At 32.6% G+C, this 13241-nt stretch overlaps 1 protein-coding gene across 4 annotated transcripts in view; it reads left to right on the forward strand.

Moving 5' to 3' along the window:
- Window positions 1-13241, forward strand: part of Imp (IGF-II mRNA-binding protein) — a 345234-nt gene that overhangs the window by 305244 nt on the left and 26749 nt on the right. For all 4 annotated transcript variants that reach the window (XM_069834736.1, XM_069834737.1, XM_069834738.1 and 1 more), the window contains 3 exons: window positions 1653-1769; window positions 9503-9638; window positions 9946-10137. In XM_069834736.1, the coding sequence (XP_069690837.1) occupies window positions 1653-1769; window positions 9503-9638; window positions 9946-10137 (445 nt within the window). The remainder of the gene's footprint in view (window positions 1-1652; window positions 1770-9502; window positions 9639-9945; window positions 10138-13241) is intronic.

Below are 13241 nucleotides of genomic sequence, written 5' to 3' on the forward strand. Positions count from 1 at the left end.
ATAACGTACTTTGTGCAGTCTGAGGAAAGATATAAGGATCCCTGTCATTAGCTTTGATGTATAAATTCGTAAGGATAATTTTTTTACCAACTTTATCTGCAGGAAAAGAAATTTAGAGTTAATTACCATAGTGTGTTTTGAAACTCTCGCGTTACAGTGGCAATAATTTCTAGTCTTAACCTGGATATTAAATTAATTAATCAAATGTTCAACATTGGATTTTTTCCATTTTTTTTTCTAGTACGCTTGTTCTTTAAATGTCTGTGATGTTATTAACACATTTATCTGAAATATCAGTAGCTTTGCAGTTTAGTATGAGCTGCAAGTTCATAGTTGAATCTTCTTCTCTACAGAGAACACATTTTGGTGATGTATAAATGTTCATTTCTGAAGATATGTGCTTCCAGTCCAATCATGTTAAGTACTATTTTGAAGATAACCACTGCAGTTCTTCTTGGAGAATAATTAGGAACAGATTTTTAATTTTTCTAATTTTACACAAAGATTTATTTCGACTATCTTTTTTCTTTACTATTTAATACAATCCATTTATAATTTTGTTTTTATTAATAATTTTTCTGAATAATACAAAATCTCAAACTCAAGTCTCTGTTGGATATTGAACATTTATATTTCTCCATTAAAATAAATCATAGTGTGTATACGTTTGTACATTATTTAGGCGCTTGTTAACAAAAAGAAATATTGTTCGGAAGTATATTATTTTAACTATGAATTACTGGTTAAATCTTCTTGGTACTGCACATGTTACATATCTGAATTTTAATTTTCTCTCCATCCATATTCCGAATCCTAAATCAATGATACATGTAAATGGAGAAGAGATATGATAATTTTGGTAAAGAATATTTCAATTTGGAAGAATATTTACTGAGATTTTTTAATTTATCCTTATAGCTGCAATGATTTAAGTTCATGTTTACATTAAATCATTTTTATTGTATAGGGTGGAAGTAATATAACTATGCAAATTTTAAGAACATATTCCTTGGATATAGAGTACAACAAAAATTGTAATGCAACATTAGTCCCAAATGAAAAAAATAATTTTCATTAAATGAATGTTAGTGCAGTCCTACTCAAGTACGATTCCAATTTTTACTCTTATCATTAGAGAAACTGATAAATTATTTATTGCTTTGCAGTTTCCTAATAAAATGGACTGTTTGTTTCCTTGCAAATTAAATAAAATGATTAATGCGTTTCGTTATTTCCTGTCTTTAGGAAGTCTGACAACTGTACTGGAGTGACTGAGGGAGGAAATTCTGCTGTTCAGACAGATTGCGTGTGTGATTTTGTATGTGAGCCGATGACACACTGTTGCCAGACTACACAGACTTCAAGCCTAATTTTCTAATTAACCATGCACTTAATTACTAAATGCGTAATAGGTTCTTTAATATGATTATTTCATTTAGTCTCTTAGCCCCTTCAATCTTTTAATATGCACAGTTATATCACTTCCATCCTATATAAGAGAATTGAGTTGACAGAGTTTGCAAGGAGGCTGGTTATGAATTAGATTTGTGTGTTTTTTATTCTGAGGCAGAAATAAAATTTCTCTTCATTTTTAGTAACTTTATAATTTATTAATTTAATTTCTGAAATAGTTTGTAAATTTCTGTTAACAGGGAAATATCACTCAAGATTCTTGCTCATAACAACTTAATTGGGCGAATAATTGGAAAGGGAGGGAATACAATCAAACGTATCATGCAGGACACAGATACCAAAATTACAGTATCCAGGTAAGTTGATGCATTAATTCCAACTCATATTAAGTTTATTCAATTACATGTTTAAACAAAGGAACTGGAAACTTGGGTTGGTAGTGTATATTAAAATTATTGATCTGAAGAAACGCATGTTACACCTAAAAAAATCTAGAGACTGTTTTGCATATTACCGAATGTTAAAAAAATACGATTGTGATTAAATTGATGGTCTTTCACAAAAATATATATCTCTTTGTATTGCATTTTTTTATCGTTAATAAATGAAGAGGATGCCACTAACAGAATTTTAATCAGGTTTTCTTATTGTAGCTGCTCAAATTCGGTGTCAGTAGCACATTTTATACTGAGGCCACACAGAGCGCTACCACTATGTACGCGATGTTTGCTTTATACGCGATATTCACTATATCCAGTGCCTACACTTAAAGCTAAATTTGTACGAAACTCTTCTGTCTATTGGTTGCAGCTAAGAGAGAAGAAACAGTATTTCCCGCTCTATTAAAACATTTCATGTCATAGCTTCTGTGATAGTCAATTGCACTGTAATTTTTATCATTGATAGGTTAGTGTCTAAGTAAAGCAGATAAAAGAATTCAAAATCAATTTTTTTTTAAGTCAGAGGGGAGAGAAGGAGAGGTACTAACTTCTGTTCAAAATAGACATTTACACCTTCAAATGTTGATCCGCAGAAAACTTTTTTGTTTTTCACTTTAGATGTGTGGCCAAAGTGAGGGAAATGTTGAGAATAAATGGAAATTACTTTTAAAAGTTGTTGCAACTCAAAATCTTTACCAGTTTCAGATTTACAGCGAGTTATACTAGTGTTTTTGCTTGGGAGGACAATATTCTGCATGCAAAGTGACGAATTTTTGTCTGTTAAAGGCGGATTTTCATGTGAAATCTTCGAGCTAATTTCAAATCTGTTTGCAAAATATTTTCATCGCATGAAGTTTTTGAGTTAATTGTGAGTTTAGTAATTTGTTTAAAATATTTATATTACATAAATAATATCCATGCTGATTGAACACTACTATGGCTTACTTCGAAATTCTGAAGAATGAAAAAAATATCATAGAGGCATTTAAATTCATTATTACTGATATTATTATTATTATTATTATTATTATTATTATTATTATTATTATTATTATTATTATTATTATTATTATTTTATGGAATGAAACTGCCCTGTTTCATTTTCTTGTTTTAGCTGAAGAGCCATTCCACTCCAAAAGATCGAGATTTGACATTGCTAACTCCTATTTTTTTTTTTTTACATTTTGGAGCAAGTTTAACACTAATAGTACATTATGCAACGAGCCTATAATGATAGTAATTAAGACGCAAGTATGTTTGATTATGAAACGCGCTTGCGCTCGTTTCATAATTTTCATACGAGCGTCCTAATTACCATTACAGGCAAGTTTCATACGACTTTTTATGCTCGACCATATTTCTAACTTGAAATTATTCAGAAGTATCATTTTATTTGTATCTGACTCAAGATCGGAAGTGACCTTGTGCATAGCTCGTGTGAGATGTGCGCAGACGCGAAAGTGTTGATTTTTTCCGAGGAACAATAATGTCATTGACCTTGATGTAGAGAATAACATGAACTAATTTTGGTATAACCTAGAAATTGATTTAGAATTGAAAAACGAGATGACAAATTCAATTTATTTGAATATTATTTACAATTAACGCTAATTATTATAGTAACAGAACATATCCTTCTGCGACAGTATTGGATTTCCAGCCTCCGTGACGTTTCCCTCATTATCTTTCGATTGCATATCCGAGAATAATCGAAAACCTGAACTTTAATGAATAGGTGTACTTTAATGACATGCATTAAAGTACTGCTACCAGGTGTATAATTACTACATTTCGGCATGGTCGAGCATAAAATAAATTTTACCCATGTATATTTATATTTTTGTCTATACAATATTTCTGCAGATGTTAAATTCGATATTTTTTTTAAAAATTGCTTGCACCACTTCCTGCAATCAAACTATCTCCGGTTATAATCATTCATCTTGGACTCAAGTGAAAGGCAAAAATATATTTACGAATTTTTATTGGGATTTATATGCAATAAAAATACAGAAATATGATCTAGAGCTTTGTTCTACAAGCATATATACTTCATAACTTCTTCAATAACTGCTCATATTCACAATATGTACCCGTATATTCAAGTGAAAATATGCAGAAAACACTAGTTGTGAAGGTGATTGTTGCAATCCGAATGCGAGTTCTACACTTGGCGTGAATGAAACCTGTCCAATGGTCTACTGTGCATGCTTGTACATGGCAACATTTTGAAAATGTAGTCGAGAATCAAATATTCCGCAATGCAGCTAAGGTAGCGAACATTGCGTATCCAGCTCTGTGTGGCCAGTCCAACTGTGAATAAAGAGAACTTTATTTTGTAAACATAGCTAACATCGTGCTCTGTGTAGCCTCTGCATTAGAGAGCATATTTTGTGAATATTGAAGGCTATCATTATGTTCCATATTATGTTACTCTTATGTTACAACTTTGTGCAGTGAAATCCCAGTATAACGAACTCGAGAGGATACTGTAGTTATTTTCGTTATAGTGAAATTTCGTTAATCCGAAAATTGATTAAATTTGCCTTCAGATTGTGTCCCATATTACGGAATAACAGATATTGTACCTGGGTTTGGTTATACTGTATATCCATATTATATTGCAACTTCAATAAGAATCGGTACCATAATGATAATTATGCATATTCGTCAGCTGAATAATTATTATTCTTGCATATTTTACAATATAAGTTCTACAAAGCAAAAAGTACGTTGTACAGGGTTATATGGGTTAGGTGTTGTTACATCTACAGCCATCTTGTCGAATCAAAATATTACGACCTATGAGATTGGGTTCTGAATTGATCACTCGAAATATTACCTTTGAGACTGATACAGTAATACGTATTATTTTAACAGTTTGACTTCTATCTTTGAGGTCCAATAGCGTCAGATTCAATGGTTTTCTCAATTTTAACTCTGTCCTTGAGAAACGTTGAAAGTGTTGATGCACTTATGCCATATTTTCTTGTGACTTCGCTTTTCTTCTCTCCTCTGTCTACTTATTCGATTTTTGTCTACTTATTCGATTTTATTAAACCATTTCACTTACATATAAATTCAAACCACAACAATTGCATCTACGGAAGTGTATTGTATTCAGAAAACTCACTGAAACTAAGAGTGACCGATGCCTAGTGATAACTTGTTTATTTTATTTTCTTTCGAATTTATTTTAAGTAATTTTTAACTGCTTATTGGGCCTAATTTCGTTAAAATGACATTTTTTTTGTAGCAGGATGAATTATTATGTTAAACTGAATAGTTCAACAGTTCGTTACTTATGCGTTACTTAACATTTTTAACATGTAAATTAATAGTAAAATGGCTGGGACTAAAAAATTATTTCGTTATTCTGAAAAATTCGTAATAGCGGCATTCATTAAAGTGGCATTTCACTGTATTAGAGTTGTGAAAAGGTTTGAAATTATACAAGGCTAGTGGTACAAGTTACACTTTACAGTATATCTCTGTTGGTTGATTGGTGTTTAAGCATTTAACTATGCGATAATTCAACTCCGCTGTTATTACCATTTCTAACTGCAGTTTTATAGTAATACTGATAAGCAAGTTTTCCAGCTGCAGATAACAGAGTGCAAGGATTTTGCGATTCAAGCTAATAATACTGTTGATTTAAAAGTAGAGTTATAATCTGACTTACAGTAAATAACAGTATGTGTAGAACAAGTTCTGAAAGCTGCAACTAGGTCTTTGCTTACTTTGTGCTTAAATAAAATTAACTTTATTAAAGAATGAGCCTGTTGTTGAAACCTGCACTCAAAAGCTTCATTATAATTTACTGATATTTTTCTGTTTCGTAAATTGATAGAAGCTCTATTTTATTTTGTTTCTTTTCTTTTGTTTGTTTGCTTGTTTTTTTTATATGAAATTCTTACCACTTAATAATGTCGTGTAGTTGTGAAATGCTAATTATGTTGGAGTTTGAATTTATGTGAAGAGTATGAAACATGTTTTACTTAACTTAATTTAATTTATTAGTCTGACCCAATATTTTGGGTTTGCCTTGCAATACAGAATAGGTCACAATAAAATTTAAAACGAAAAATTATAGAAGCAGGATTCAAACAAAAGAGATTATGACATAATAGAAAAAAATAGTGAAATAAATACATCTAAAAATTTAGCCATATACTACAAAATAATATTATAATAAAGAAAACATTTGAACTTGTTGATAACATTAATACCACAATCTAAAATAGGCCTATAATTGTCCAAACTGTACCGTAAGTTACCCAGAGTAAGGGAAATTTGGATTTTCGGAGATTTGTTTTCTTATAAACTTTTCTGTCCCATACTGTATTTGTCGTCCATATTTTAAGCTGATTTTTTTGCTGTAATTGTGACATTGTAAAAATGAATTATAATTATGATGTTTCTATACTCAAGTTACCATCCTTGGGGAGATGTGATCATTAAGTTAGACAACTTATATGCGTAGTAAAAGTGATTTATTTATAACATATGTATGAAATAATGTAATATAAAAAATATTTAGACCTTTAAAATAAACTAGGAAGTTGAAGCCAAATACTAACGCAATAAGTTAAACTATATATCGTCCCCTGCAAGGTAAAGTAACTGCCAGAATAACTTGCATGGCACTGCTCATCGACTGAAAGTGCCATGGGCCCCGAAATTCCCCCCCCCCCCACTGATAAGTTGGTTTAAACCAGTGGTTGTCGGCACTCGCTGAAATGAGTAATGGGTAAGCAGTGTATCGCAACATGCACCATCGTGCGTAAGGAAGCATACCCACCAGCAGCCATGGATGCACGCTTGTGCTGTAAGAGACCTGCGGGTAAGAGGTGCTAACCCAAGAGTGCAATGTGCTGATGACCGCTGGTTTAAACTTTGACTACTATGTTTGCCACCATGTTAGATAAGTATCATAACCATATTTCCTATACAGTTAGAAAAATGGTGCTTACAATACTCTGCCTTGCAAGGGACGATATGAGCTTAAATTTCTATAAGGATTTAATTTATTTAAAATTAATAATTAGAGTTCATGGTAGAGAGTATCAGAACTTGTTTCGAAATACAAAACTTGCTATTGAATTTTTGGGGGGGGGGGGTGGAAACGAGCCCATCTTGGTCTTCTCTTAATGTCAGAAATACCAACCACTTTCGGCCACTTGAAATAACTGTACTTCTTTGCTTACAAACTTTTTACATAGGTACTCGTCTTATGTTTTGTCTTCATTTGTTTATAAACCTTGCACATCTGTTCTTTCTTTCAAATATAACATAAATTCAGTTACTGTGAACAGGCTGCTTTAGAAATGTAGCGGCTATTCCTTTACCTTCGTCTGAGAAATTATGTTCTGATCATGGGTAATTGGGAATTGGATTGGAATGAGTTAGAAATGCTTTCTGCATAGAGCTGGTATCTTAAACATTTTCGTGCAAAGCTGTAGTATATTATTTTCTTCGATTGCACAGTTTCCTTTTTCTTCTCTCATCAGCAGTTGTTTAATTATATAATTGTTTGGTATATCATCTTGCTTTGCTTCCATCTTCATATGTCCCATGATGTTTCTCGTGTTTCCCCAACTTTGAGATAAGGTACAAATCTATGGGACTTAATCTGAATCTGGTCTGTCATGATGTTCTTCCCTAAAGTCTTACTGAGGTTTCCATAAATATTCCCACTTAACTGAGGTCCTTGGTGGCTGGTCACAAAGGGACTTATAGAAAATGTGTTAAGATTTGATTAATGAATACCTTAATCATATATTTGAATGCAAATGGAAAAACTTTTGTTCCAAAGTATGAAATTTCACAGAATGGAATGGGCTTTCTTGCGCAGTATACAAAAAAGCCTTGATTACCTGTCTCATATTATGTGACAGTATTGCCACTTTTTCTTCCTAATTAATCGCGAATACCCAGCTAATATTTGAGGCTACAAGTGTGAGTGACAATGACGATAGTTAAGGGGAAGAAGAGATAGTGCCTGAATGCGTGTTCCACTACAAACTGCACTTGAATTAATGGAGATCTTCATGAGGGGTTTTGGGGAGGGAGGGAAATTATATGAATATCAGAAACAAATTGCTGGTAGTAGTTCAGAAAAAAGTGGCAGACTTCTTTAAAAGAACATAAAAATAAGGTCAGAATAAACAGAAAGGATTTTTCAATTCACTGTTCCTCCCCTTGCCTTTATTATGGCGAATAATCAAGATTGTACTGTATATCATCCACTCAATTATGCTGACATAGCAACACTTGGAAAATTCCATTCACTGCCAATTTATATATTGATATTTCACTTTTTATTATTGTAGCTCTTCTTTATTCCGCAAAAAATTGTGTGATATTCGGCAATTGAATTTGAAGTCAGAGTCTCCAGAAATTGTACCATTGCTCATATCTTTTTGATACTTTGGAGAAAGACTCATGATCTGTGCTACATTTTTAGCAGTTAGAACTTCTTATGCAGTTACTTCTTCTTACAGTTTAAATTACCTTAGTGTTAGTAAATTCCCTATGTTTGACAACTTTCTCTCAGTGATTCAATATCTAGATATAATACTTACAATTAGTTAATTTCAAATATATTTAACTACTGTTGTCAACTCGATTCTTAAAAACCCACTATGAAACAGTGCAGAAGTTGCTAAATTGCTGTATTGTCAACATAAAATGAGATTATGAGTGTTAAAAAACCTGCTAAAACCTTTCATCAGCAATACGAATTTAAAAAATGAGGCTATAATGTGCAAAACTAGTCTTATCCAAAATTTAAAAAAAAAATAGTTACATATGGGATGTTGTACTTCATGTAGCTCTTTATCTGCTGATATAGTCAGTTTGTGCAAATCTTGTCTAATAATTCCTCTTTCATAGAGCTCAGAAAACTAGTATCAAATGCAAATGCAAAACTGTCCATATCCATAACGGTTTTTCCTGTTTTCTGATAAATCACTTCACCTGTATAAGGCGAGTTTTGCATTTGATAGCCTCAAATACATTACCTGCTAAACTAACACTGAAAAATACCAGATCCAACAGGAAAACTGTGGAATTAGCAACACTACATATAACAGTTATCTCCATTAGATCAAGTGTTGAAGTATCCCTAAGAAAAAGTTTCTTCCCAGAGACCATTGAAAAGAAGTTTTCTCACAAAATCACAATCTTAAACTACAGATGGCATAATGCGTATCTTATGAATACTTTAAATTTCCTTCACAAAGTTTTCCTCAGTTTCACGGAAGTAAAAATTTATAATGATGTTGGAGTATATTTTGTATCCCGTGTTCAGTAAACTGATGCCCCTATAGTTGTCACAGTTCTTTTTATCCCCTTTTTTATATATTGGGATCATCGGAGCTTTTTGCCAGAAATTAGGAGAAGATGCACCATTCCAAATGAAATTCAGAAAATATAGAAATCTGTAGGAAAACTGCTGTCCAGCATATTTAAAAAGTTATATAATTTATCCCCTCTTCACCAGGGACTTTACCATTTTTGGAGCTTTTGAGGACTGCATTATTATTATTATTATTATTATTATTATTATTATTATTAGAAACTTACTTGCAAGTGACATGATATGTCTATTAACTGACAGTATTAAAACAAGCCTCTTACTTTTGCAGCATCAATGACATTAACAGCTTTAATCTTGAGAGGATAATAACGGTGAAAGGGTCCATAGAAAATATGTCAAAGGCAGAAGCATTGATCAGTGCCAAGTTACGGCAGAGCTACGAGAATGATTTGCAAGCAATGGCGGTGAGTGAAATGTTAATACAATATATGTTCTGGTATAATTTTCTATGTATCCAATTTAAATTACGTATTTAGCCACTTTGTATATATAATACTACCTACTCACCTGATACCAAAGTTGATTCATCCCTCCTGTGGGCAGAGTTTGAACTGGATTTATTTTCAGTAACCCTACTTTTTAAAATCGTGTCCATAGCAATTAAAATAGTTTGGAAAGTTCAGACCTTTTACATTCCAAGAGTTTGTTCGAATAAATGTCCGGAAACCTGTCGTATTTATATCTTAATATTTAGAATGTGTGCTGTTGCAGCCTCAAAGTATGATGTTCCCTGGTTTGCACCCGATGGCCATGATGTCTACCTCAAACATGGGCTATACATCGCGAGGTTCTGCTGGCTTCCCAGGTGGAATGTATGGACCGGGCCCTGCCCCCTACCCTTCCATGTATCAGTCATCCATACCCACAACTCAACCTGGTGGACCACAGGGTGGTGATACTCAGGTAAGATTTTTGTGCACCAACGTATCTTCCACAAGACATGCATTACTTTATTAGTTTACTAGCCGTACCCGTGTGCTATGCTGCACCTGTTAGAAATAAATATAAAGTAATTACATAATTAAAATAAGATGTTTGATCCAGGGAACATTCGTGTTTGATAGAAGGATAAATCATTTAATATGTTACTTAATTTAAATTGTATTTAAATAATTAAAATGCGATCATTTTGGTTCAGAAAGCACTCATTTGGTGCAATGACAATTCCTTCAACATGTTTTTTAATTGTTATTACATGCAACCATAGTTTAATGAACATTGACATAGCCACCGGCATGGCTCAGTCGGTTAAGGTGCTTGCCTGCCGGTCTGAAGTTATGTTCGGGCGCGGGTTCGATTCCCGCTTGGGCTGATTACCTGGCTGGGTTTTTTCCGAGGTTTTCCCCAACCGTAATGTGAATGCAAGGTAATCTATGGCGAATCCTCGGCCTCATCTCGCTATCACCAATCTCATCGACGCTAAATAACCTAGTAGTTGATACAGCGTCGTTAAATAACCAACTAAAATAATTATAATATCAATTTTTGTTTTCCACCTGTGCTTATCTTAATATTTGGATTTATATGAACGTTTTCGACACTCGGTGTGTGTCATCTTCAGATATGGGATCTATGTCATTGTGTGTTGTGAAGACCTAGCTTCTTAATTATGTTGTGGGTTGTTCACTTGTGTATGACCTTTCATGATTTCTTAATTTAGCTAAAATTACTATAAGCAGTGTGTGGTTGGTTGTTATGATTCTGTTAAATTCTATCTTTTGAAAACCTAGCAATCGAAACTCAACATATTATTCAGAATAGCGACCACGAAAACAAAGAATTTCTACTATATAGCACTGCAAAAATTATAGAGAATTACGTAAAAGACCCAACAACCAAAGAAGAGTTCATAACAGCTAAAAAACAACACAAAGAGCTAAAATTACTAAAACAAAAACTAGAGGAAAACAACATCATACACATAAAAGCAGATAAAAATGACGCAATAGTACTGATGAATAAAGCAGAATACATAGACAAAACTAACGCATTCTTTAATAGCAACCAGATCACAGAATTAAAATCAGACCCTACAGAATCATATCAAAAACTGCAATAAAAAATGCACCAGATTTCATACCAAAAAACAAAACCCATAACTATATTATGAAAAACCCTAAAGCACCCAACCTAAAAACACTTCCCAAAACCCACAAAACAGAAATGACAATGAGACCTATAGTAAACAGTAGAGAAGCACCAAACCACAAACTCAACAAACATTTATATAAGTTTCTAAACAATAACATCATCCATGACACCCAACACACTATCATCAACACTAAACAAATTCTAAAAAAAACTTCAAAAACTGAAAACCACAAATAACACCAAAATACTCTCATTAGATGTTACTAATCTATACACCAACATACCAATAGATGAAACCATCAATATAGTCACTAGAAAACTTCACGAGGCCCAATTAGACAATAACCTAATCAAACAAGTTACTCAATTACTGAAAACATCTCTAAAACAGAATTACTTTAAATTCGACAATAAAATATACACCCAATCAACAGGATTAGCCATGGGTGACCCCCTCTCCGGATTTTTAGCTAATATATTCTTACTAGATCTAGAAAACAAACACATAAATAACCTAAGCAAAAAATTCAACTTTAGTATTTACGCGAGATACATCGACGATACATTAATACTATATGAAAACACTCAAAACATAGACAATCAAATATTAAATGAGTTCAACAAACTACACCAAAATATAAAATTCACAGTAGAACAAAGTAACAATAAAAATAGTCTCAATTTTTTGGACCTAAATATAACAATAGAACCTCCAATAATAACATTCAACATACACAGGAAACAAACTTCAACCACACACTCTATAAACAAACAATCCACGCACCCCATTACACACAAAATTAGCAAATTCCGTTTTCTCATTGACAGATTGCTTACAACCCCATTAAATAAAGATAATTATAACAAAGAACTAAATTACATAAAAAAAACTAGCCAGGGAAAACGGATATGAAAACCAATTAATCAATAAATTAATACAAAAAAGAAAATTAAAACTAAATAAAAAAAGACTCCACTACACTCCAACCCGCAAAAATAAAAAACAAAAAACAATGGCACAGTTTGACTTTCTATGGGAAAATATCAAACAAACTCAGTAATTTTTTCAAAAAACAAAACATCAATATAGCTCCCATCACCAACAATAAACTAAACAATATAATTCCGAACAAAACCAACAACAACGAACCATTACTAAACAGCGGAATATATCAATTGAAATGTAAAAATTACCCCAAAACATACATAGGTCAGACTCGACGAAACTTCAAAATTAGATACCGTGAACACACCTCCGATTTTATTTACAATAGGAACAAATCCAAATTTGCACAGCACCTCATCGAGGAAAATCATGAATTAACAAATATAAATGACACATTAAAAATATTAAAAAATCATAAATAACTCCACAATAGACACCGCGGAACAATTTCACATTATAAAAGAATTTAACTCAGGAAGACCTCTCCTCAACGAACAAATAGCCAATACAAATAACCCACTTTTAACTTGTTTAAATTATTCCCGCCGAAACAAACACACACAACAACCACACAGGTCCCACCAATACCCCTCCCTTCCCACTCCAGGTGACGTACATTAAGAAAATATTGTAATTGAGCCCGCCATTCTAGTCTCAGCCATGCACCACATAGGAACACTCCAACATCAGCTAAAATTGTAAGTATTTTCCATACAACATTTTTACGCGATAGATTCCAACTTAATAAAAAACAAAATCGTCTTAATTCAATCTATTAATATAAAGTAAATTGTTGCAGACACGCATGGCCATACTAGACAGCGGACTCAACAGAAAATAGCTTGTATTATATACGTCTAAGTACTCAATAACAGCATCCACGATTCACAGTAGTCAACTTGAACAACATCAAAAACTCCAACATACAATACTATGGAAAATCAGTGAAAGTGCGTCAAAAAGACAGTTT

This window comes from Periplaneta americana, chromosome 9 (assembly GCF_040183065.1).
Source record: "Periplaneta americana isolate PAMFEO1 chromosome 9, P.americana_PAMFEO1_priV1, whole genome shotgun sequence".
Taxonomy (NCBI): domain Eukaryota; kingdom Metazoa; phylum Arthropoda; class Insecta; order Blattodea; family Blattidae; genus Periplaneta; species Periplaneta americana.